Genomic DNA, 27,821 nt, shown 5'->3' with positions numbered 1-27,821 from the left:
GAAAAGCCTTAGCTCTGTAGCGGGCTGCCAGCACCAGTTTCCATTGTCCTAGTGTGAAAAGGTGATCCTCTGAGTAGTTTCACCTTCGTTTGTACATCTGCAGAGATCCATTACCCAGGCCTGTAACAGGCCAGTGCCTTCAGACTACTTTCCCAGCTGTACACTCCAGGCTTGTACACTCCAGATTACCCATAAATCTGGTCATTTCCACAGGGGATAACTTTTGACAATGTTCTCCATTTTCCCCATCTTCTGGGGCTGGTTATTAAACGAAAATTTTCTTAGAAAATCGCACTGAAACATAGAATAACCATACTTTCCCACTTACCCATGGATTAAGGAATGTGATCTCAAGTGTGCAGCACAGTTCCATCGCATCTTTAAACTTGGGTGTTTGCTTTAATTATATAAATCATCTGTAGTTGACACCACGAACGATGCTTTCAGATTAAGATGACAGGAGCCAGGCTGGAGCAATGGCTCTGTGGTTAAAAGCACTGGCTGCTCTGCCAGAGGATCCAGCTTCGATTCCCAGCACCCACATGGCAGCTCAAAACCCCTTGTAACTCCAGTTCCAAAGCATCTGATGTCCTCTTCTGAAACCCTCCAGCAATACACTCATACAGGTGCAGACATACATGCAGTTGAAACACATAAAGTAAGTCTTTAAAAAAAAAAAACAAAACAAAACAAGAGAGAGAGATTACTAGCTTCAGCCATCATCTATCATTTGCACTTAGCAGTGTCTGGTAAGTAGGTGTTCAGTGCTGATGTAGGCTGAAGGTTCTATGCCCCAGCCAGTGAAGACCCAAGTTAACAGGAAACACAAGTCCTGTTCCAGAAAATGCCCTCCCTTGGCTCCCTTCCTTACAAGGCAGGAGCATCCATTTCAGCTTTAAGGACATGAGACGTTAGGAACATTGCAACTTTAAAAGCTCATATGTGTGAGTAAATAGGCAAAGGCTCAAATGTTCTCCATCTTACAAGTCAAGGCTGTTTTAAAACTTGCATTTTCCCAGGCACTTGAAAATGTTATTTACAGTGTCACAGTTTTTTCATCCCAGCCCTTACATGTAGACATATATATATCTGCCTAAGTCTACGGAGGGGAACGAACCCACGAGAATTATGAAGCCCTCATTTTCAATTTACTTCCACTTTGGCCTCCAGGAAGTAGATGCTGTTTGTCCTAATACCCATCAGCGGGGGAACTGAATGGCCAGGAAGTGTCAGTGTATCCATGCACTATCAGAAAAATCATTTTGTGAGTGATAAATTGTCAAGTAAGACTCAGCAACAACACATTAATTCAAGTGACTTCAATTTTATTTTTTCATCCAATCTTCAGAAGGTGGGAGTAGTGTCAGGTAGAGCATCTCCCCAGCCCTCTCCCCACCAAGCCAAATCACCCAAGACCTGGGATGTAGAAAATGAATAGTAGATCGTCGGTGGTACCAATACGAACAGTTGGTTACAGCACCATGCTAATAAGCCAGGGTCTGAGCACTGACTTCTGCAAGGGCCAATTAGTTGACGCTTGTCCCAAGGACCTAGGCAGCATTCTTAACTGCAGACTGCTTTTTATTTTTCACAATGCATCCCACTGTCAGAAGACAAGGTCCTGGCAAGGTGGTTGGTGAACGAAAACAGGTCTATCTATCCTAATTGGGGGAGGACGGGGGGGAGAGAATCCCATGTATGCTACTGATGAAAGGTTAATGGAATCTTATCTGTAAAGGAAATGCCACACATATTCTTAGCTCTATGCTCAACATGGTTCAAGTCTGAAATAGTTAATGACAGTTAACAGTTGGCTTGATCTTAAAACTAGTAACATTCCATAGCAATCTACAGTAAAGGCCCTGATACTGTTCCTCAACCCATGGAACTACCAATTCCACATGGACATTCTTTCCTCTATACCTATGTACCACATTTTTGTTTTTTGTTTTTTTTTTTGCATATTTACCGTTATTTGGTTCAAAGTACTGTGAAAAATTCAGCTAGAAAATTATTCATAAAACTTGTATTCTGTATTTTATTTTCAAACAGCCAAGTGTCCACATTTAAAATGCAGAATTTGCAAATATAAGTTAATCTAATAATTCAATGTAAAATAAAGTAAAACAACTTCTTTTAGTATCACAATACATAAAATGGTAGTATAAACTCCAAGAGGCAAGGTGAACTCTATGACGATAGTGCCGAAAGCTATGACCTCATTAGACCTTGTAATGTCAGTTCATGTTCCATGACCAGGCAGGAAACAAGCTGCCCCTGTCTTCAAATGGCTCAGCAATTCACTCCTGGTGTAATGTGGGGTCAAGCGAGAAGGTTTGTTTGTTTTAAACAATGATAATAAAAAAAATCTTCCAACAAAAAAAATCCTCCCAATTGTTTAAAAACAATTATACATGGAGGATAACTATATTTTTAAATATCTTGGCTAAACTTCAATCATTAGGCTGCTGAGTGCAGTGTAAAAGTTTGTATTTAAAAATATCACAAATATAGTCTTTAACAGTGAAAATTTCAATGTGGTTAAGTTTCACTGTGAAGCGATTTCACCTGAGTAGACTTTGAAATCTAGTGCTTATATTCAGGGGAAGGGAAGGAAAGCCCCAGTTTGTGTCTAATACTGAGTTTGCAGCGGATTCTCCCACTGACCCCGTAGGGGTGCAGGAACCGTCTGCTGTGGCCTGCCCAAGACAAGACGGCCCCTTCCCGCGTGAATTTACTCTGGCATCTTAGGAATTCTCAGTATCCATCAAACATTTCCATGTAGCTACCCATTCAAGCATACAACCCAATTCAGTCAGTTCTATACAACAGCCTCTATATTATATACATGTTTAATTAGCATTAGGAAATAGAAAATAAAAATTTACAGTGATTGAGAGGGGGTCAGAGAAAGGACAGGGAAGTAATACTGTATAACCAGAATATCCTATCAGCCTACCACTTTCAATGATGACAAGGTTTTCTTTTATTGGCTGGAGTACAAAGAAGGCATAGGGATTCCAGGAAAATAACACTATGTCTCAGAAAATTCAACGTGCTCAACCATCAGGATTTCCATCACACATTTAATTTCTTCTGTACAATTTTTATAAATGTGGTTTTCTTTTCAAAGTCATCAGATTTCCAGGTGAAACTCAGCACTACACAGTGTGCCCTTGAAGCAATGAGGTTAACCTGCTTTATTTGGGTACCAAGGTCCCTTCCAGACAGCATTAAAATAAAGACAAGTAAGACTAGACAGATAAAATCCAGTATAATTCAAACCCGACAATGAAAAATTTCCCCCATATTGTTGCAAAATTCTTTCTACTGAAATGCTCTGCTACAGTAATAAAAAGCGTACATTACATAGAAAAGGTACCAGTGTACTAAAAGTGACAGGAGTGGACTAGCAAATCCTTCAAAGCACATTATAGAAATGACTAGCATTAAAAACATTTTCCCTATAAAATGTAGGTCATAATCATTTATAAATTGGCGGCTTCGTTTCTAAAGCAGTGACGGGTGTTCAGAGAGCTGCTCTGTACAGTATAGTTATCTACTCACTTCAAGCATTAAGTCTGTCTTTCTTTGTACTGAAGTTGAGTAAATTCATCTGGTCAGCTGAGAAATCAAGCTTGAAAAATAAGTATCTAAAAATCAAAGTAGAAAGTTTAGAATCATTGAAATGTAGCTATGAAATATGAAGAAATTTATCTACTTCACAATTGAACTGAAGCTATCTCAACACTTACGGGTTTGAATCTAGAACAGAAACACATAATAAAACCCAAGGTAAACCACAAAGTTAGGTAGCGGTACAGAAGCAGGAAAAACAAAACCAAACAAAAAAACCCCACATCCCTTCCTTCAGTGTGATGGGCACTAAGTTCTGCCGTCTTCTTCCATCTTTGCACAAGTGGTAAGGCCATTCAACGCTTAGTGAGAGAGAGCACAGACGAAGCCAAATCTAGCCTGTCTCCCCTGCAATGTCAATTATGCTGTGTAAACAGTGTTACGTTCCAACAGGAGGAACAATGGAATTTGCTTATAAAAACTGATTAAAGATAATCATTATTAAATGAACTAAGGATAACTAAGAACTCTGAAATGTTTCTCTAGAACGTTCCTGATGCTACTTGTAAAGTTAGCACTGCTATGTGTTATTGCTTACATACAGTACATCACACGCCCTCTAACATAAAGCGGTCCTGTGACTGGTTTGTACATATTTACAGAGTCTTAAAAACAAGCTGTAAAAACATTACATACTTTCAGACAATACAAATTAGCACATTGGTACTCACTTCAAACAAATGGAATGCATAACATTAATAAACACCATAAAGGAAGACTCACATCAAGTCCTTGATTGTCAAGACACGTTTATATATAAACTCTAACTGTGCAGAATCAAAGGTTCAATCATAGGGAGGTACACCCTTACTCGATGAACCCTATTTACAGCATGGTATTGCATAAAAAAATAAAATAATGTTTACAGGGTTTTACTTTTTTTTTTTTTTTTTTTTTATCCATTGGATTAAAGGAAGCAACAAACACAACACGAAATGTTTGTCCGCTTTAGTTTGTTTCCTACCAACATTTAGGTGGAAAAAAGGAAACACACGGCTTTTATTTGCAGAATATAGCAAAACAACTGGAAAATTATTTCCCTGAAATAAAGCGATTTGAAACGAAAAAAGGTTTAAATTGCAGACTCAAATAGATTCTCACTGATTTTAATAGTGCTTCTTCAAGTAACTACACTGAAAAAAAGATGAGCTCTAGTTTAAAGGTTCTAGGGAGCGCAGTACGCAATGTGCCTACTCAAAGGCTCCCAGCCTCTTTTTTTTTTTTTTTTAATTTTTTTTTTTTAAACAGCCCTTTAAAAGCCCAAATAAAATCAAAGAAGTGGCAAAAGATCTAACCTCGCTGGCACTTTGCAAGTGTCCCTCATCTGCGGGAATTGAAAGTTTGCCCTGAGCACAAGGCCTCTTCTACCTCTCAAGAGATAAAATGACCCATTGCTGGCACCCTGAGTCAGAGCTAAGATGGTGGATTCCTACCTGACTAGGTAGCACATGCGCACTGTAGATCCCCAAAAAAAAAAAAAAAAAAAAAAAAACCACAAAAAAAACCCCCACAAAACTGTAGGAGCCACTTAGCTATTCCAAACCCAATAAACTACATGTGCAGTAAAAACTGAAGTTCAAAAAGCAACAATGCTTTCAGATGCTGGACAGCTCCTGCCCTGGTCTAGCCAGAGGTCTCCCAAGCCCAGACTGGAAGGACCTGTGAGAAAAAGCAGAACAGGCTCATGGTGAGCAAAAGCTGACAGGTGTTAGGAGCTACTCTTCGAGAAGAATTTGCTCACTGAGAGAAATGAGAAGTGTGAACTAACAGGGTCCTATCTCCAATCCTCCAGGGATCCATCAAACAAAGCAGCACACAAGGCCACTTCCTCTCTCTAATGGCCAGGCAGGGAAACCCAGACTGTTGAGATGCTTCTCATAGGATGAAGATACAAGCTGAGTCTGGCAGGCATCCAGAACTTCACAGTAAGTGAGGACTCTACGTTAACTGGTAAGTCAGTAAGTTATGCTGGCTGTTGGTTATCTCAAATGTGTATAACCTGGTAGAAAAGTCTGCCATTGTGTGGATTTAAAGAAATGTGTTTAAGACAGGAATGCGACACCTGAAATTCTGTTTATAGAACTTCTGTTTTCAAAGGCTTTTCTTCCTAAGCTTACCTGAAAGCTCAGCAACCATCACATTCTTAAAACTGTGCTGGTGATGTTAAAGACAGACCCTTACACTACACAAGAAACGTATCAAGTTCACAGTGGAACCACATTGTCTTTTAATCAGGCTCAGCTTAGGAATGAATGTCTGCTCTTATCAAAAGCACTATGAGAGAAACACAAGCACCCATCTAGGGGGTGTACGGTCCCATCACACCTCATCTGATGAAGCGTTCCTGTGGTTACGGGATGCGCCACAGACACACGTCAGTCTTCAGATCAATAATGGCAGAACTTAAGATTTTTACTTCAAAGAAGTCTAAAGTCCTTGAGATCTGACAGCAAAGCTGTCAAATGGGAAAACTATGATATCAAGCAAAGTTCATAACAAAGTGTAGAGGAAACCACATTAAACATAACTTATATTCCTTGTCATAAAAACACCAACATATTAAAAAATAAATGAGTGTAAGTGAAGGATCCTGGGGAGAGGATATTTCTTTGCTCCCTTCTTTTTGAGAACAGTCTTGGGATAACATTAAATAAAAGAAAAATAATTTAAATGGGTAACATACTCAACACAGAAACAAAGCAAGCAGATCTACAGGGTCAACAGCAAAGTCAAAATGGAGTTAACAACAGCTTCACCTCCCAAGGGTACTAGTTTTAGATTACCACTGGTGCACTGTGATAAAGATGGCACAGATTTAAAGTACAAAACCGAAAAAGGTGGAGCAAACAAAAGAGAGTAGAGTCAATGTAACTAATGTTAGTCTCCAAAAATTAAAACTGTCCAATGTGTAACTCAAACCATCATTCTTCATAAAAGTGTATAGATAGATAGATATAAAAGCAGTATTTATTGTACCATGCTGTATTATTTTTAAGACAAAGTATACATATATAAAAAGAACATTCGTGGTATAAGGATAAAGTCTGTAGTTTATTTAGATTTTGAAATTCAACAAAAAAAAATTCCGATCACTCATCTAGCTGAAAAACAAATTGCAGTTACTGGAATCAGTAAGCACTTCCGCTTTGTAAAACTGTCATGAGCAGTATTCACTTAAAAGTAACTTAAGTAAGCAATTAAAATGCCCATTTCTTTAGTTTCTTGGGATACTGTTTAATTATCCAATCTATCAAGAGTCCATAAAGAGAAGAATTAAACCAGGTTTTACAGTCCAAAGATATCCCAACTTCCTTTTATTGCCAAAAAGCAAAATTGTCAATTACGAGATGATTATGACACAACCATATCAAACCTAAAAAATCTATTTTTTAACTTTGAGAAATCAAAAATACCAGCTTAATTCTAAGTGCTCTATGCCAACTGAAGTGTGTAAAGTAAAATACATTTCAGCTTTAAAACGTGGAATATACAATTCGTGTAAGCATTATTTTTTGGGAATGTAATCTACAGAATATTTCTTTTACTAAAACTTCAAACCTTGATACTTGCACATGAAAAATCATAAAAAATATCTAAGTATACCTGTACAAAGGAACTGACACCAATATGCATACTTCCATAGAGAAGTGAATGCTTCAACAGTTGTGTGTTTTGGTAAAAGTTTTGAAAGTATGCATACTTTAAAAGTAATTAGGCTTTTAAATAGTGGAGTCTTAGACTATCAGATTTTTATTACTTTTTTCTTCAAAAAAAAAAACAAAAAAACCCACATGTCAATATAATGCAAAATGAAAATCAAGGGTATATGGCATATCATTTTTAAAAGGTGTTTTCTTTTTATTACCCCCATAGGACAAACTACTTATTTAAGCCATACTCTCTTGACATTGAAACTCTAAGTTCACTGTCTGTGGCGCAGCCTCGGATTCCCTGCTGAAGTGCAATACTATGCTGAAAAACTTAGAAACAGTATGAGGAAGTTTCACACAATTACTACTCTCCTAAGAATGTACAATGTTATCAGTTAGGAAACAATTGTGCGAAAGTCTTTTTCCTTTTATCTTGGTGTGGGTGAATAGCAAGTTTCTGATCTAAAACAGGTAATGCATTGCTTCTCTAACGGTGACAACACGTAAGGCAGTTCAAGGAATGCGGACTAACCAAACGAAATGCAGTTATTGGATTATCTTGCTATCCTTATCAGCTTGCTATGAACGCATTGCTCTCAGATCTGTACAGCACTCCATTTTACAGAGTAACCCCACTCTTGATTAATCTGTTCTAAAGTGCCAGTATTATTTACACTTTTTTTTTTTTTTTTTTTTTTTTTAGCCAAAAGTCTGGCCAGCTGTGGCATCTGGTGAAGACGTCATCCCAGCTCTATTATCATTTACATTCACCAAGGGAAATTCTGAAAATTCAGCACTTGTCCCTGGCCCCCGAAGGTTCACCTGTCCATTGGCAGTGCTAAATTGAGTTGCTATTCCAGCTCTGGATCCATGATATGGAGCACGGAAGGGCTGTTCAAAGGAGCTCATTTGGTAAGCCTGGTGGACAGGCTGTGCCTCAGCTTTCTTCTGAGAAGTCACTTGATCCAGAAAGTCTGCTGTGGATGTGGCAGAGGCGTGGTTTGTCTCATCACCTGAAAAGGGAAATGGGTGCTGTGAGTCACCGACTATTAGTCCAAAGTGGGATTTATCTGGAGTTGTTCTTAGTGGAGAATTCATTCCTGATCGAAAGCTATTGATGGGCATGGCTGCATAGACTTGCTTGTCTATGGAAGAGAATGCTGGCGGATTTGGAAGGGTCTGGTTATCAGTCACAAAGTTAAGGCTCGGGCTATTCAAATAGGCATCGTTTTGGCTAGTTCTGTCCAAAGCCTGCTGCAGAAACTTGGAGTATTCCTGCAACATGTTAGCTTTATCTGATGAGGATGCTTGGGAGCTTGATCCAACATTCTCTGACTGGGTGACTTCGGGTACATCGGAAGAATTGATTGATATGCTAGAAGTCACTTCAGTATCTGCAACACTGAAGGAAATCTCGTGCTGTCCATTAGCTTTGTGGGAGTAATGGTCCAGCAGAGTCTGCAGGACCTCATCTGGAATAACGCTTTTGTCATGGTTGCTCTTAATCTCCACGTTCAGTGCCTGGGAATCCAGGATGGACGCTGTGGTGCTCTCGTCGATGACGCTGGCCACAGCTGCTTGTGTCACAGAAGGCTGAGAAGCTATGGTGCCCACATTTAGTGCGTACTCCCTGCTGTTGTTACTTGCAGCTTGAAGATACCGCTTCTTCTTCAGAAACTGCATGGCATCATCGTAGTTAGTGCTGCTGTGCACAGGTTTGCTGGGCCCCTCCTGCAAGGTATCCACCTGATCGATGTCAGCGCTGCCCTCTGAGTCCAGTAATGCCTGCTTATCCACAAGCTCAAATGCATACTTTGAGACCTTGCTGTCTTCGTAAGTGGACAGGGGTGAAATGGTTTGATTTTGCTCCAGGGGCTGTTTCAGACTTCTCTTACTATTAATTTTTTTGAGAACCAACTTGGGTGGGTGTATTTCTCCAGATGCGTCCTCCAGGTGGGACCCTCCAACTGAAGCGTGTGGCATTTCAACAGCGTACTCTGCGACCATGTACTCATCTTTTACTTTAGTGCTGGAGGAGTAGAGAGGCAGGTAATCGTTTTTGTCCTTCTTCATCTCAGATTTGTCCAATGCACTCTCTTTGTCCATTCCAGATGATTTCTTCTCAGTTTTTTGCCTTTTCTTTTTTGGCAGTGAATTATCTTTTGGTGATGTAGAGAAGCCAGAATCCTCCTCTGATGTCAGAAGGCCACCTTTGATGGCACATCTGTTTAGTTTTTTGTCATGATTTTCATGGCACATACGTTTATGTTTCAATACACGATCTGTTCTGGAAAAATACTGTTGAAATCAGAGGTTGGAAGTGGTTTTTTTTTGTTGTTGTTTTTATGATTTTTTTTTTTTTGTCAACAAGGAAGAGAAGAAAAGAAACAAGATAATTAATAACAATATAAGTAACTCCAAGCCTATTCACTGATCAAGCTTCTATTATAAATCTAACCCGAGTTTAAAATCTCGAATGGTTCTAGCACTCCATGGCCTGACTTGCAGCCTCACCCTACAGTTATGGTAGGAGAAGAACTGTCTTACTTACCTGTAAGCAGTATTCACACTGGTAAGGCTTCTCTCCACTGTGAGTTCTCTTGTGCCTTTCCATGTGATATTTCTGTATGAATCTCATACCACATTCATCACAGCGGAATGGTTTTTCACCTAGTACATGATTTAAAAAATTTAAAACAAAACATTGTAAAATCATGGACTGCTTTGACAAAAGAACTCTGAACATAGACAGCTTTTAATAGTCATAATAATTTGCCCCTTTTAAATGACAAGGTCTTCCATATGGTTGAAAGCAGGCACAGTAAAAAGACTGCCATTGACGCCATCTAACACAATTTTTGGGTACAGATTTTGAAAAACAACATAACCACACCTGGAGATTTCATTCATTCATTCATCATATGCCGCCCATACCACAGCACGCTCACAACAGTCAGAAGACAACCTGTGGAAACTGATTCTCTTCTTCACCAGCATCTCAGATTTGAACTTTCCGGTTCTTAATCTTGACAGCAAGTGCCAGCAGGGGTACAGCTATTTTATTCTTAGGCGTTTTTTTTCTTTTAAATTACATTTACTTTTTTGTGTATCAGAGGTAATGAATGTGTGGAGCTGAGAGGACAATTTGAGGGAATCAGTTTTTATAATAATATCTGATAATAAACTCATCAGATATTATGTGGTATCTTTACAATGTTGAAAATCAAGTATAGAATTCTGTACATAGGGAACTATCCATCAAAAGTATGGATAGAGTAGAAATCTATTCAGATGAACAGAAACCAAGTATATTTATTATCAGTGGTCCCACAATGTAAAAACTATAAACATTTACTTGGATGGAAGAAAACTAATTCCTATGAAAACAAGAGAATAAGGCCAGCAGCATCAGCGTGGCTCAGCAGTGCAAGCTCTTGCAGTGCAGCCCTGATGGTCTGAGTTCCATCCCTAGAACCTGTGTAAAGTAGCCAGATGTGGTGGCATGCATTTCTACCGTGAGACAGGAGGTGGAGATAGGAGATGTGCCCGGTTAATGGGCCTGCAGGCCTGCAGTACACAGCACAGCAGGAGAAGCAGGAAAGACCCTGACTTAACGCAGTGGAAAAAGAGCAACAATTTTCTAAAGTTGTTCTTTGACCTCCACCTGCACAGTGTGGTATAAATGTTCACCTTATACACATACATCATACACACAATAATGGAAAAAAAGAAAACATGAAAAGGCAGGAAAAGAAGAATGGCAGAGATATTAAATATGTGCCTGAGGATAAGCAAGTGTCCTGTGGAATGACAATGCCTTACATTATCTTTAGCATTGAAGTGGGGAGCAACTGCAAAAGAGAGAAGTCAAGTCAATAGAACTGATAGTCTAAGCCCCTAGTGCTGTCAAGAAAGGTGGTAGTAATTTGTCTTGGCTTGAACATTCAGTTTCACATAGCCACTACAAGATAGTAAAACAAAGCCTGGTGGTCCACTCCTTTAATCCCAGACAGGTGGATCTGTGTGAGTTCCGAGGCCAGCCTTGTCTACATAGCAAGTTCCAGGACAGCCAGAGCTACATAGACCCTGTCTCAAAAAACAAAACAAAATGGAAGGAGAGAAAGAAAGAATGAGAGAGAATAGTAAAGCAAGTTACAGTCACTATAATCAAACAGACAAAAAATTGCTAAGAGATAGTTTGAGTGTCCTTTACCATAAATGCTTGGGACCCAAAATGTTTAAAATTGAAATGGTTTAGATTTTGTAGTACTTCCTTTTGCATAAGACAGCTTAGGATTGGACCCAAGTAAAACATGAAATTCATTGCGGTGACACACACAGCCTAAAGATAATGTGTTAAGAACTTTTAAATTTACCAGCACTGTAGGGTAGCATAACATAGCCGGTTAAGTGTGGAGTTGCTTCTTGTTTTATTTTGGCACTCAGAAAGTCTTGGATTTTGGAGTATTTCTGATTTCAAAATTCTGGGTTAGAGGCGCTCAGCCTATGCCTAATTTACCCCAAAAGCAGTAGTGAGGAACGAAAGGAACAGAAGCCAGATGGTCAAATAGCAAACCAATAGTGTATAACTGTTTGATCAGAAATAGTTGAGAAAGTATCCTAAATGTAAATAGCCTAAATACTCAGAATAGAGTCAGACTATACAAAAAGAGAGCCCTGTGATCAAGAGCTATATTTGATATGTAAGGGTAAGAGGGAACATGGAATAATAGAAAAACATACATTGTAAACACCTGTGGCCACAGCAAGTCCAACTAAAGAGTTTTCAGGCAACAAACATAGAAATGAAGGAGAACATGTTGCAGTGGTAACAAGGTTTGGTAACACCGGAAGACTGAAAGTTTGTAAATGTGCATATGGTACAAGAAACAGAGAAAGGAAAGTCTAAAGTTTATTCTCAGGCTACCATGATCCATCTTTATCAATCAGATATATTTTTTTTTTTTTTTAATGAGCTGCTAAAGAACTGGAACTATGGCCCAAGGATCTGAGCTGCTCAGTGTTTTGACATTGAGATATGTAATGTGTCATCCTCAAATTTGTTGGGCCAGATCCATACCAGTCCGGGGATGTGTGCAGACAGGCCTGTGGTTTGGACATGTCAAAGACCAAAACTGACGGCACACACATTCTTTTCAAGTGTATAGTAACCGTTTGTCAGGGAAAAAAAAAAAAAAAAAAAAAAGACACATCTGCCATGAGCCAGGACTTGCACACTGTGTTAGTCCACAGCCAGGGCTACCACTGCATATCACTACAGGTCTAGTTCAAGCATTACAAAGACAGGAAAACATCACGCTTTGTTTTCAAAACCTAAAAATGCAGGCCAGGAGAGGGGTCAGAATGTAAATGCGTTTGCCACTAAGCCTGCTCACCTGAGTTGGCTCTCTGAAACCAGAGTGGAAATAGAGAACTGACTCCCACAAGGTGTGGAGGTCAGAAATCAACTTGCAGGAGTCAGTTAACTCCTTTAACACGTGGGCCCCAGGGATTAAACTTAGGGTCCCTGAAACTCGCCCCTGATGATGCAGCCTTGCCAGGCCACGGAGGAAGAGGATCCTAGCAGTCCTGATGAGACTTAACAAGCTATGGGCAGATGGCAATAGTGGAGACTCCCCTTTCAGTGGACTAAGGGAAGGGGATGAGGAGAAGAGGGAGGAAGGGTGGGATGGGGGAGTTGAGGAAGGGGGCTTCAATCATGATATATAAATAAATTGTGAAGGAAAGAATTAAAAAAGACATTTTAAACAACAGTATATGTGTAGGAAGAAGATGACCATGTCCCTATGACCTGTAGTGCTTGTTTTGTTTTGCTTTTAGCTATTTGATAGCTCGGTTCAGAGAAGAATGGGTGTCTTTAAAATGGCCTGTTCTCAGCTGGGCATGGTGGCACATGCCTGCAATCCCAGTACTCAAGGAGGCAGAGGCAGAGGCAGGCAGATCACTTTGAGTTTGAGGCCAGCCTGGTGTACAGAGCGAGTCCAGGACAGCCAAGGCTACACAGAGAAACCCTGTCTTGGGGGCAGGGGGGGAAGGCTTATTTCGAGTCAGAATATGGAGGTCACCACATTAAAGGGTTGCATCATTAGGAAGTTGAGAACTACTGTCTTAGACCATCTCCCAGTTACTTGAAGTTCTGGGAGGGTTTTCTTGAGATTGTTCTCTTCTTACTTAAGGTAATTAATTTTCTAGTGTTGTTGGGTTCATAAAGGAGAATTTTAAACAACTTCTTAGATTTTTACTGTATCCATACTTTTGATGGATAGTTCCCTGTGTACAGAATTCTACACTTGATTTTCAACATTGTAAAGATACCACATAATATCTGATGAGTTTATTATCAGATATTATTATAAAAAAACCAAACAGCTAGGGCTAGGTATGTAGCTCAGTTGGTAGAGTGTTTGCCGAGCACACAGAAGGCCATGGGTTTGATCCCCAATACCATATAAACAGAGTGTGATGGTGTGCACTTGTAATCTCAGCACTGGGGAGATGCACAGGAGGAGCAGAAATTCTGGATTACTCTCAACTACGAAGAGAGTTCAAGGCCAGGGCAGGGTACATGAAACCCTATCTAAAACAAAAGTGGTTGTTTACGGCCATAGGTTACTGCTGCTCTCGGCACTGGTCAGAGACACTTCTGTTTGCAGCTACAAGAGTTAAAGACCACAGACTGGTCAAAGTGCTGAGAGTGAGTGACTGGAGTCCTCACCCCTAAATAGGATGTTTATAGCACCCCTCCAAAGCCCATGGGAAACTGTGGAAAAGGGCAGAAACGCTCTGAAGAACCAGAAAACACAAGCATCAAAGTATTACCATCCTGATACAATATGGTTGTTGTACCCATTTATTCACAGCATCGGTGGCTACCTGCTCTAGACTTCCACAAAACTGGGCCTATTAACACCCAGTCCAGAATGGGGAGAGCTCCTAAGGCCTACCACTCTTTGAGGACCTACAGGCCCTTAATGGCTATGTGTGGGAGGAGTCACCAGTGCTGTAGTTACTGGTAAGTTGCCCTTGCTAACGCAACTAACCGTCCACCAGTGCTCATGTTGGCACAGATTAAAATGTTGTGGGGAGAGAAACAGAGAGGGGGGAAGGAAGGGAGGGAAAGAGGGATGAAGGGAGGGAGGAATATGGGTCTGCTGGGGAGAAGTGAGAGTTCAATGGAAGTACCGCTGAAAGTATAATCCAGACTGCTCAAGTGCCCTTTATGTATAAAGTAAATGTATATGTATAAAAAGTAAACTATAAAATAAGAAAGTGAAGAGCAGGGAGGAAGTTAGATATTGCTCTTTTTGGTTTTCTGAGGGCAATTTCTCTGGTGGTTATTACAAGCTTCTGGAGAGGTGGGGGCAGGTAAAAGCACTTGTCACACAAACCTGGTATCTCACTTTGATGGTCCCCAAAACCCATGTTAGAAGAAGGGAACCAACTCTTTGAAGTTGTTCCTCACCTCCACATGTACACTGAGGCATGCACTGTGTACATATAACTTTATTCAGTCTTTACAGGTTTCAGTTATTTTAAAGTTTACGCCCCCTCCTCCACCACCCCAGCCTGCTTTACAGTGCTGGAGAGGAAGAATCCTGCGCGTGCTGGGCAAGCACTCTAGCACCAAGCTGCACCATTGGCCCTTGGTTTACGAGACAGGGTATCACTGTGTAGCCTTTCTGCCCATCTCCAGCATGCTGGAATTGCAGGCACACACCAACACCTGCAGCATGCCTGTCCGGCCCCCTCCTGCTTAGCGTTAACCTAACCGGCCTTTTGAATTTAGCCTGGTGTATTTAAAAGCACAGTTACTCTCTGCTAAGGCTCTTGTTCCAGCCCTTATTTCTAGAATTCCAATGACAAAGAAATTATCTCCACTATAAACCAACTATAATTTGAATCCAGCACTCTAAATTCACTGCCTGCAGATTAACTTATGCATCTGGTGTAGAGCTAATTATATATAGACCATGCCTGAGAGAATTAGAGAAATGTTTATACTATACGTCTGGTTTTTATTTTTTTCATGCTACTTTTCTCCCAATGAATTCCAATTTACTAATCTTCTCTTTTAGGGCCTTTACTCCTCCATTAAGCTTGTATATTATATCACTTATTACATTGTTCAACTCTAGAACTCCCATGGACCTTTTTCATAGAATGCAAAGTTCATTTTTCATCTATTTTCTAAAATATGTTAGTGATATATTTTAAAGTCTCCTTTTGATAACCCTATGAAGAAAAGACCTATTTCTGGGCTGTTACTTCCTCCTGTCATTTGGCTGCTATTGTCTCTGGTTGAGAATGATGGGTGAGGTATGGGGCACATGCCTGAAGTTCCAGCATTCAGGGCAAGAGGACTACAAACTCAGTGTTACTCAGACATACAGGAAGTCCGAGGAAGGTGTCTTAGTGATTTATGACAGCGTATTTGAAAATAAAGAGCTCAATGGTATTAAAATAGTACTTTATGAATACAGGACTTTAACTGCAATTACAATGTAATTTTACATATAATGTAGTAACTGCATTTTAGTTACTAGTATGGAATAAGTCTTTCTAAACAATTATAATAATAAAAAAAAACAATTATAATAAGTAAAAAATAGTCATATGCTCAAAATATTTTCCAGTGGCAATATTCAATAACATTGTGGTTTTGATTATTTATTTATTCATTTATAAAGTCTTGCCCTGTAGCTTTGTCTGAAATAAGACATGCAGGCCATGTTGACTTCAAACTTGTAGTGAATCTCCTGCCTTGGACTCTTAAATGCTGAGATTCAGAAATGTGCCACCATGCTTAGTCAATTTAAATTCTTTTTAGGGCTGAAGCTGGATTTCGGGGGAAAAAAAAATTAAGTTTAACTAGATTTCTAGAAAAATACATGCTATGTAAGCTTGTATCATATACTATATTTAAAATACTGTGTGTTTTGCAGGGGAGATACGACTGGACTTCATTTTATGCTCATGCAAAAAGGTCCCAACACCTGGCTCCTGCTGGTGTCCACTGCATACCATACCTTGCCTGGTTCACGTGACTGAACTTCGAGCATGGCTCTGGCCTATTAACATGAAAGCCCAGGCTGGTGGTTTTTACCAGGTCAAGACAAGGGCTGCCACTGGCCTGGCACTGGGCTGGTTGACTGGCTGCTAGAGGTCTTGGGATATTCTGCCAAGTGCTCAGAGGAATGCAGCACTCAGGCCATGACTGTGAGTTGGACTCCCCAAAGAAGAATGAGGCCCCTCTACCAGGCCGGGGTAGCACCTTGCAGACACGAGGTGTTGGATCCAGCACTTTGCCCTCCAACAAGTGTTCCTAACCATCGAGCCATCTCTCTAAACCCTGTATGCAATTTTCATGGTTGGACACAACTCTAAATGTGTTTCCACAAGTGCTTATATTCATAAAATGAAAACCAACAAAAAGGAACAAATTACCAATTCATCAAAAACTCTCCAATTTACTGTGCTGAGAAGTCAAGTTTAAGACCAAACATCATATAGTTTCACTTAAATATTCTGGAAGAAGCAGCACGAGAGACAGAAAATATACCACCTATCAAATGGGACGGAAGAATTTTGAACAGAACTTCTCCATCAACATAGAGTATGTTTACAAAGAGATATGTGCTTTTCAAAAGAGTTGGACAATTCACACTGAAAGTGGCAATGTAGTTTGCTCTATAAATCTTGTTAAGTATGAGCTCAATATATTTCTCCTCCTAAAATTAAAAAAAAGGTCTGCATTGGCTGGGCATGATGTTATACACCTTTAGTCCCAGGCAGAGGCAGGAGGATCTCTGAGTTGGAGACCAGTCTAGTCTAAAAGTGAATTCTAGGACAGCCAGGGTTACACAGAGTAACTGTGTCTCAAAAACAAACAAACAAAAACCAAATGAATGAATGATAAAAAGGTATTTTTCTATCCATACCTATACAAATCACTGAAAATCCTCAGATGTCTTATAAAATTAAATAAATCTTCCCAACCACTGCCTCCTAATCATTCCATTACTAAATGACAACCTGTGGCCAGTGAATCTAGGTGCTTTCACTACATTCATTCTGGAAACCTTTACTACCTTTACCTACTCAACTGTCATTCAAAGGAAGGTTATGAGCTCCTCTCCTGCCAAAAGAATTCCAACACATGGATGACCACCTGCAGTGCTAGGAATTTACCTCAATGTCTGAGTAATCCAATCTTCTCCATTATACAGTAAGCAGCAACCAACCAAAAGTGAGATGGGAGGCGGAAATACTGCTGTTTTATAGAAAGGAGAAAGTCTGAAAATTTCATTTGGGGAAAAAAGCTGATACACCTTTTCTTTAAAAGAACCATGTATAGCCAGGCTTGGTGGCGCACACCTTGATCTCAGCACAGGACACGGGCAGATCACTGTTGAGCTTGGGGTCAGCCTGGTAACATAGTGAGTTCCATGACAAGCAGAACTAGATATTGAGACCTAGTCTCAAAAACAAAAAAACACCAAACAAACAAATAAAAAAAAACAAAAAATTTGGGCTGGAGAGATGGCTCAGAGGTTAAAAACACTGGCTTCTCTTCCAGAGGTCCTGAGTTCAATTCCCAGCAACCACATGGTGGCTCACAACCACCTGTAATGAGATCTGGTGCCCTTTGCTGGCATAGAGGTGTACATGCAGATAGAACATTGTATACATAATAAATCATCTTAAAATAAAACTTTCGATGAGTTTTTTAGAAAAGCACATTATAAATAAGGCTCTGAAGGGTCATTCAATCTCTGTCCCACCTATTCAGCTCTGCTGTGTGCTATGTAGTGAAGACGTAGACACAAGCTCTGCTCATTATAGTAAGAGATGGTGACATGGCCCAATGTCTCAACTACAGACCTACTCCAGATGAGTGAACTAAAGAAACCATTCACAGCAGGTATTCAGAACCCATTGTTAAATGACCCCAATTCATAAGGCCAGGAAGATCGCTGAGTGGGCAAAGATGCTTGTTGCCAAGCCTGACAGCCTGCATCTGATAGTCATGATGGAGAAGACCGACCCAAGAAAGCTGTTCTCTGTCTTCCGCCCACTAGCTGTAGCAAGCATATACCATTTTTGCCCTCCTACAAAATACATAAAAACCTAAGTAAAAAACGCCAATAAAATAAGCTAATTTTGCATAGTCTTTTTATCCCAACAGTCAAATGAACAAAAATACTCAATTATATTTAACTAAAATAAAGTTCAGTCAAATAAGTACTACACGAAAGAGGTGGAGGCGGTTGGGGGAGGGACTAAGAATACAGCTCTTGGCAGGGAAATGCTTGCCTAGGAGACACAGGGTCTGAGTTCAACCCCTGCAACCCAAGCCACACAAAATAAAGTCTTACAAAGACAGGACAATGGTTGGGGCTGGAGAGATGGCTCAGTGGTTAAGAGCACTGTCTGTACTTCCAGAGGACCCGGGTTCATCCACAGCACGTACATGTAGGCTCACAGCCACCTACACCTCCACTCCCAGGAAATCTGATGCCCTCTTCTGTCAGCATGCCTGCAAGTGGTGAAAACACACATGCAGGGAAAACACCAATATACATAAAAAACAAAAATAATTAAGGACAATAGACATGGTTATAAGCAAAGGAGTTGCTATGATAAAGGACAGAATTTACATTAAGTAAAGATGAAGATTTTGTGGGGAATGATGAAAGGGGGTCCTGTCACAGTTAGGCTCAGCTGTTAACACATTAGAAAGAGGGAACTGCTCTATCAGATTGGCCTGTGGTACACTTTCTTGATTGCTAGTTGACACAAAAGGACGCAGCCCACTGTGGGTGGTGCCACACCTGGGTAGGTAGGTGCCTTGAAAAAGGCAGCTGTGCAGCCCGGGGAAGCAGGCAGAAAACAGCCTTCCTACAGGCTTCCTGCTGCCAGGAGCTTCCCTTAGTCAGAGCACTATGACCTATAAGACAAACCTTGTCTCCTCAAGCTGCTTTTAGTCAAAGTGTTTAACCCTAGAAACAGAAAAGCAAACTGGAACACAGACTGGCATTAGACAGGAGGGTATGGCTGTGAAGGGTCTGACCATGTTGTTTCATGGGATGATTGTGGAAGCACCTGCAACTGAGATAGAAAACTGTCACTGAGCACTCTGGGCTGTTCTGTGTGAGCTCAAAAGAATGCTTGAAAGGCAAACAAAGAAGGCTTGCATTTTCAAGTTTTAGGAGGAAGCAAAGGCTATCAGGCCATTTGCGTTAGATTCTGAATAAGGAATCAGGTTTCTCATCAGTTGGGGCTGAAGAACCAGAAGAGTGCAGCACCACTGGAGTGAAACCTGTGCTTCCCCAGGACAATGGATGCTGGTTAGCAGGAGCTGAAGAATCAGCTGTAACTAAGAGACCAGCATCACTGAAGCAAAATCTTCTGGGAAGTATTTCTCAGGGCAGAATACAGAAGCTGTGGGCCACACGGGACCAAAGCAGAGTTTCACATGCAGTAGTGGTTCTGGTGACAAGAAAGCTACAGTGCTGACAGGGCTGTGGAGAAGCTCGAATCTGGCATCATGTGGCATGGCCCAAAGAAAAACCAAGAGAGGCCATTGGTGAAGGTGTAACCTCAGCTGCTTTTGAGATCCCTGGATACTGGAGACTCCAGAACCATGGGCCAACCAACTACAACAGCAGCAGAAGTGGAGAACGTCCTGAGCCTACCTAAAATGCTGAGGGTGGCAGAGCCGGAGAGGTGGGACTACTCAACCCTCTGGAGACCAGAAGATGAGGAGTAAGTCCCAGGCACTAACTATGTACATTATTGGATTTTGGGTTTGCCTTGATCTGAATTCACTTGTGCCCCAGGTCCTCCCTCCTGGGATAAGAAAATATACCAATTATTTTAGAGGTTTGTTTGTTCTTTATTTTAAAAGAGATCTCTGCTTTTAACTCACTGGAATTTTTCAAAGACTGTGGGACTTTTAAAGGTGTTTTATATTAGGTGGACATGGTAACACACGCCTGTAATCCTAGCACCCAGGAGGCAGAGGCAGACAGATCTCTGTGTGTTCAAGGCCATCCTTGGACTACAAAGTGAGTCCAAAAGAGCAAAGCTATATAAAGAAAGCCTGTCTTGGGGAAAAAAAAAAGTAATAGTACGATAGTAATATGAGATCTTGAGAAAAAAAAAAAGGTTCTAGTTTAAAGAGGTGTTTGCGTGGAATGCCAGTTAGCTTCATTTCTCAACATGCAAACCTGAGGCAAGGGAACATCAACTGAGGACTTGTTTCTATCAGATGGGCTTGCAGTCATGTCTGTGGGTCATCTTATTAATTGCTAGTTTATGTAGACGGCCCAGTCCTCTGTGGCTGGTGTCACCCCTTCACCCCTGGACAGGTAAGCACAAGCTGCAAAATAGAGGTAAATGAGGAAGCCGGGGTGAGTAAGCCAGTAAGCAACATTTTTCCTCAATGGTCTCTGCTTCAATTCCTGCCTTGGCTTCCATAGATCGTAGACTGTAATTTGTACACTGAAACAAGCCCCTTTCTTTACCCAAACTGCTTTTGGTCAGCATTTTATCACAGCAACAAAAAGTAAGTCAGAAAAGAGGTAGAAATCACTGAATTGTAGGTTCTAGTAGAAGAAAGGGACTCTTAAACTCCAAGTACTAACAGTGTGAGAAAACATGGCAGAACATAGTGCCAGGAACTGGAAATCACAGACACCGGAGTTTAGTAACCAATACTGTAAGGAGAGACCGTGAGAACAATCAAGCAGCAACAGGGGCCAGGTGAAGTGGCACACACCTCCAATACCCAACATTTGTAAGGCAGAAATAGGTGGATCTCTTTGAGTTCAAAGCCATCCTGGTCTACATAGTTTCAGGCAGCTGGAAGTACATGGTCTCAATAGAATGGATGGATGGGTGGGTGGGTGGATGACAGGAACCTCAACGAAGCAGATGCCTAAGAACTGAGAGAGTAAGGGGAAAACTGAGATAGCACATTTTTCCCATAAAGACTAGACATTAGACTTGGTAGTCCAAGAAGTAATCAAAGATACTCTATGCATACAAATATAAAAAGATAACCCCCTACGAAGTTTTAATTAATAAAGTCCAAACTATAAGTGAAAAAAAATGAAATTCTCTTCTGTGGTGAAAAGCAATAGAAAGCTCAGTGAAAAGTTAGTGTTCTTTTTCCTCTTAAAAGGGAATAGTGTCCCCTTAAAGGCCATTTTCAATGTCAATGCCAATTATCAGTGCAATTTTTAGTCAGGCAATGGTAGCATAGAACTTTAATCCCCATACTTGGGAGGCAGAGGCAGGCAGATCTCTGAGCTTGAGAGCAGCTAGTATACACAAACAAAAGCAAAAGCAAGCAAGCAAACAAAAAAAACAGTTATGGTTTTTTTTTATCTTTGAATCTATCTTATCAAAGTAGTATCAATCCATGAAAATATCTGATTTATCAACTGAAAGGAATTTGTAACATTCTAGTACATTTCTGATATCTGGATTTTAATACTTACTATATTATATATTATTAACTTCCAATAAGACTGGGTGAAGTTGTTCATTTAATGTATTCAGAAACATGGACACTTGGTTTGGAACCCTGTCCAGAAGCTAAGGGAGCTGTGGTCTGAGCTCAGAATGCAGTCATGGCATATCTGGGTGGAAGGGAGGTTTTGGGACTGTTCCCATAACCGCTTGGCAGTGGGTAAGGCTGTACTTTGGGACCCAACAGCAGCTGCTATTGAAGTAATTTTGCCACAAGAGCCGTTTTCCCCTGTAACACTAAGTTGAATACATTAAGAAACATCTTCAATCTTCAGCAAAAGCTAATTTCTAAAATCATGCTGCAATGTTCAGTAATAACAACTTAGAATGGTTTATTTCATTCAGAAAAACATGTCTTTTGACTCCACACTCAGAAACTCCCCATAAAGGCCAGAGATTTGGCTCAGTGGTAAAGGTACTTTCTGTCAAGGCTGAATTCAAAGGTCCTGAGTTCAATCCCTAGAATACGTATGGTAGAAGAGAACTGACCCCTGAGGGTTGCCCACTAAACTGCCGTGGTATACACATACATTCATAAATAAATAAAGGCCAGTCCTGATGAAACCTGATAGGCTAGGGTCAGAGGGAAGGGGAGGAGGACCTCCCCTACCAGTTGACTGGGGGAGGGTATGGGAGGAGAGGGAGAGAGGGTGGGATGGGGAGGGGACAAGGAGGGGCCACAGCTAGGATATAAAATGAATAAATTGAAATAAATAATTAAGCTGTAATTATTATAAAAATAAAGTAATTAAAAAATGTTTACACTTTATCACTCCTAAAACATTAAAGCAGTAAAAGTCAGGCTTACAGCCAGTGGTGGCCAAATCACTAGAGCAGAGATCTCACTGCTGACTCCACACTTCAATGATGCAGTGTCTCCAAAGCTCCACAAGGCAGCACCCACATAGCACAATGAAAAGCCTGACTTTAAGTGGCTCTATTGCCTAACTTTTCTAATAGTCCACCAAATGCTTTTTTTTTTTTTTTTTTCCTGCTCAATGCATATATTTTCCCCACCATCAGTTATAACAAAACTTGACAGATTCACTTCAGGTTAGACCAAAGTGTTTCCTCAAGAGAAAAGAGCCTTCATGAGATTTACCTCAATACGGCACTGGCTCATTTACAGTTTGGGACTGGATCTAAGATAGTCTTGCTGACGTTCCAGGGAGGCTGGCTCTTCAGTCACTGTAGAGCCAGCACTGAGTTCTTGAGGAAACCCCGCCAGCAATACTGACAGCTTGAAGAAATGGTCTCTGCCTCCAGGTTCTGATAAACAGCTCCTCAAATCCTTTCATTTTCCTGACTGGCTGGAATTATTCAGCATCTTTTGTCCCAATATTTGGTCTTTGACCCTGATTCCTGCCAGAGTGCCTAAGCTCCCTGCGTCGTGCTCATGATGGATGTGAAGGAATAAGAATAGGAAGCTGAGCCCTTCAATCCCTGGGGATTTCCCAGGCCAGAGAAGCCTCTTCTGTTTCACTGTGTTGACACTTGGTGGGACCCTAGATAGCTTCAAGGTGAAGCTGTTCATAAAAAGATCAGGCCTAGATTAGCTTTCAATTCTCAGTACACTCTCCCCAACCTCAAGGAAACCAATACCTTCCTTCATGCATGCCCTGGCATGCATTCCACTCAAGAGTGCTTCTAGTGGTCAACACATCCATGTTCAAGGAGGCAGTGTACTCCAACTCTGGATCCTTCCAGATTCACCCCGCATTTGGCTGTTCATCCATAGCATTTGCAGCAAAGTGGTAAATACAAGTAAAGGGTTTTTCTGAGTTCTGTGAATTATAAAACTGAAGCAGGGGCCATGGAAACCCTCAATTTACAACTGGTCAAAAGTACAGATGAAAGGACTTAACACTGCATCTAAAGAGAGGAGATTTTGTTCAGGTCCTTGTGGGACTGGATTTTAGCTCAAGTACTGTCCAAGCTGTATACACTTACAGGGTACAAATGGTGTCCTTGGAGGCAGAAAACTGGTTGTTGGAGTATAGGGGTGGAGAACCCCTTTTCTTTGTAATGCTATGTACTGACCTGGGATCATACCTATGCTAGACAAGCACTGTACCACTACCGAGCACCCCAGCCTCACAGCACACTTTTGGTGTGTGAGGCATCTGTAGAGACAGATTATAGTAACTGGTACCATTTACTGACTTACCAAGGAAAACCATAAAATCTTTTTCTTTTTGTTCAACTGTTTTGTTTTTTTCGAAACAGGGTTTCTCTGTGTAGCCCTGGCTATCTTAAAACTCACAGAGATACACCTGCCTCTGCCTCCTGAATGCTGAGCTTAAAGGAGTGTGCCATTGCCACCACCTGGCACCTTTTGCTTTCTTCGTTGTTAGTGCTGGGGACCAAGGTCTGGCCTTGCTTTCTGTTAACACTCAATGCTGGATTCCATCTGAAAATCAGTTTCAAAATAGTAATCCTGCTGTCACAGTGTGGGTCGGGGTTTGGAAATCACTGTCCTCGTATACTGACATTTCAATTCCTTTGGATTAAACTGTTATTAAAATTCACCTATATTTATTCTTCCTTTGAAATGTCTTATCCATTTCATTTACCTATAAGCAAGAAAGACTTTAAGTCAAAGAGGAACGAAAGTTAAACTTTCTACAAAAATGAAACTTTAATATTTAACTCCATAATTTCCGTAATTTGTCCCGTGTTTTGTAACACTCACAGAAGAAATCTGATACTCGTTAACCGACATGAAAATTAGCCAACATAATCTTTATCAATCAATCTTTCTTACCCTCCCATTTCTCCTCTACCCACCCCCCCTGCTTAGTCAGAATGACTGTCTACATCCTCTCCATCCTGCCTGCCTCCATCCACTCCATCCTGGATACAATCTGCTCCACAGACTTCATTTTAGGCAAGCACACCCAGTTACCCACAAGCTAGAGGCCAGTGTTCTTGAATGAACAAAAATTAAAAGCCTAACAATATGTCAGAAGCAAAAGTTGCCAATTCAAATTTTCCTTTGAGCTGCTGTACCCTTTCAACAGCAACTGGTTGACAGCATGAACTCAGAAGAGCTGGTTGGTGTCATTAACCAGCTGCATACACTAGAGCAAATTGCTAACATTGTTTTAAAACTTAAGTTTCCTTTTTTGTAAAACAGGAATATTCTCTGCCACCCAGGCTCGCTCTAAGGATGAAGTGAGATGATGTCTCCAGTACAGTAGTGTGGGGCTGGTGGGTTTACTTTCCTATAACTTTAGAACCAGGTATGTCAGTCCATGTTTGCGAAACCAGAATTCTACAGATGAAGGCAGGGCGAGCAGAAGTTCAGGGTCGTCCTGTGTTACATGGTGACTTGGAGGCCAGGCTAGGTTGCATAAGACCCTTTGTAGTAGGGTGCAGCCTGCTGTAGGTTGGGTGGGGGAGCACACTGCTAGTTGTTAGAAGAAGGGTGTTTATGTACGGTACAGGCAGGTAAGAGCCTTAACCTGGAGGAATGTGTGCATAGCCCAGGCTAAGTGATGTCCCAGGTTGCTAGGATACTACCTATGCTTGCCTGCCTTACCCATTTCTCCCAAGCACCGGTGGTTTGTTGTTTGTTTTTGTTACGGGGTATCATACAGCCCAGCTACTTAACATAGTTGTTAATGTGTCACAGTTAAGAGAAGATGAACATGTTTTCCAATATTTCTTAATATTTTTATTTTGTTTTGTTTGTGACACAGGATCACCACAGACTGGCGTTGAACTCAACTGTATACTTAAGGGTTGTTCTGAACTTCTGCTTCTGAGTCCACCACCCAAGTGTTGGCATTAGAAGTGTATCATCATATTCACTTACTACATTTATAAAGAACCCCAAATTATTTTTATTTTAAGCTCTATTTATTTATTTGTTTGTCTATTTGGAAGTGGGCCACATCTATCACACTGTACATGTGGGTCAGAGGACAACTTGTGGGAATCAGATTTCTTCCCACTATGTACATCCTCCCAGGGATGAAACTCAAGCTGTGAGGCTTGGCAGAAAACGCCTCAGCCTACTCATGCCACCTCACTAGGCCCCTGACATAAATTCTTAGGGGATAAGAAAACCTAGGCGATATAATTCCCAATAATTTGGTTAAAATTTTATTTTAAGGAGAAATGGCTTTGTGCAATTTTTACTGAAATAAAAAAACTAACACCACTATAAAAAGCAACCACAAAGTGAGTAAAGTGTAATTAATAAAAAAAATTTAAAAAAAGCAACCACAGATTAGTATCAGAAGATATATTAGTGCTCACTAAAGACATTAAATATTAAACATTTAAAATTTTAAAAATTGTCACTTAAGATTCTTACTCCTCGACACCTCCTTCACCACCATAGAATGACTGACACTGTCTTAGAAGACCACAACTGGTCACACTTTTCCATCTTATCCTTCATATCCTTCTTAAAAATGCAAAGAAAAGGCACTCCAGAGCAAAGCCCCTGCTCAAACCTACCCGAAATAATGACGATTTTGTGGAATAATATACCTAAGTAGCACTTCTGAATTACTGTCTTCATCCTCAGGGCCTCACCTTCTCGCTCACACCCCCAAAACATATGCAAAGTAAAGGGCCCGTGATATTCCTAGAGCCATACATCTCTCAGAAATTCCTAAAACAGCAGTCCCAAGGATACTCAGATCATGACAGTTTCCAGGGCTTTAGTCTAAAAGGACCAGAATGTCTGGGGTTAGCTTCTAGAGAACCAAGCCTTTCCCTTCTAATAGTGCTGAACAGACAAGCCCAAGATCAGGAACAGGCTTAAGTGATTACCAGTCCAGGGCAAGTTAAAATGTCTGAAATATAAAAATATACTTTTTGCTTTTAAGAGTACCAGAAAAATATCATATTGTTTGCCAATCAACCAAGCCAGTAATGATTTTTATTCATGTTAAAAATGAAACAGAGAATGGGCTGGGCAGTGAGGGAACCGGAGGACACAATGTAATGTGGTCTACCAGGATGCAAAAGGTTGTTAAGAACATGGAGCCTGGATAACCTGATAGTTCATCTCACTACACAGTCTCACGTCAGCTGACCTTGGTAACTCATCTTGTTCAACAACTGAAAAGTAGATAAGCACATATCATAGTTATCTTTTGCCAACCTAATACAAACCAAAACACAACTGGTAGGAGAGACTCTCACTTGAGGAACTGCCTCCATTTGACTGGCCTGTGGGGATGTTCTTGATTGATGACTGACAGTGGAGGGTCTAGCCTATTGTGGGCAGTGCCATCTTTGGGCAGGTAAGTGTGCGCTGTATAAGAAAAGCAGCTGAACAAGGCAGAGGAAACAAGCCAGTAAACATCACTCCTTCCTGATCTCTGCATCAGTTCCCAACTCCAGGCTCCTGCTTTGTGTTACTTCTCTGACTTCCCTGAATGATGGCCTATAACCTGTAAAGTTAAACTTCTTCCTCCACAAGTTGCTTTCGATTGTGGCGTTTACCACAGCTAACAGAGAGCAAGGCAGAACAGCAGAGCAAAAAACACTTCACATATACTCCAAAATAGTAATTTGACTTCAAAACAAAAATGTTTTCCTGTCTTTAAAAACATTCTACAAAAGAAACCAAATACTAAGAAGGAAAATTGGCTCTCCTTTTATTAGTTTCTGATAGGAAATATGATGGGGAAATAGCAAAGGGAAGGCAAGGGAACAAAGGGCAGTATTTCTTCAAAAAAGACTTCTGGAGCTGTAGTGATGGCATATGGGTAAAGTGCTTGCAGTGCAAGCCCAATGACCTGAGTTCGGATTATTCAAACCCACCCAAAAAGCAGAAGTGCACCCCACCTTTCTGTGGTGAGATGAAGGGTAGAAGTAATAGCCTGGAATACCAAGCAAAATGGTAGAAACAAGACCTTGCCTAAAAACACAGTGGAAGGCGAGAGGCAGCTGTTCCCTAACCCCTAGGTGTACACACACACACACACACACACACACACACACACACACACACACACA

General features: G+C 40.8%; 1 protein-coding gene and 1 long non-coding RNA gene across 4 annotated transcripts in view; one reads left to right on the top strand and one right to left on the bottom strand.

Moving 5' to 3' along the window:
• Positions 1–3,072: 3,072 nt before the first annotated feature.
• The window catches only part of Znf148 (zinc finger protein 148), a 112,111-nt gene continuing 87,362 nt past the window's right edge, over positions 3,073–27,821 (bottom strand). For 2 of the 3 annotated variants that reach the window (XM_055624955.1, XM_055624954.1), the window contains 2 exons: positions 9,838–9,956; positions 3,073–9,584 (listed from right to left, as the gene is read on the bottom strand). In XM_055624955.1, coding sequence (XP_055480930.1) covers positions 7,986–9,584; positions 9,838–9,956 — 1,718 coding nt within the window. In that variant the 3' untranslated portion in view covers positions 3,073–7,985. The remainder of the gene's footprint in view (positions 9,585–9,837; positions 9,957–27,821) is intronic. The other variant, XM_055624956.1, reaches the window with a different exon arrangement.
• On the top strand, positions 9,237–17,284 carry LOC129689636 (uncharacterized). The gene is made up of 3 exons (XR_008722151.1): positions 9,237–9,335; positions 14,168–14,319; positions 16,250–17,284. It is a non-coding gene; the product is annotated as an uncharacterized LOC129689636 (long non-coding RNA).

The sequence above is a fragment of the Psammomys obesus genome, unplaced genomic scaffold (genome assembly GCF_907164565.1).
Source record: "Psammomys obesus unplaced genomic scaffold, mPsaObe1.curated_primary_1811, whole genome shotgun sequence".
NCBI classification, from domain to species: Eukaryota; Metazoa; Chordata; class Mammalia; order Rodentia; family Muridae; genus Psammomys; species Psammomys obesus.
The sequence above is the reverse complement of the archived record's forward strand: the minus strand, read 5'-3'. Positions and strand labels throughout refer to the sequence as shown.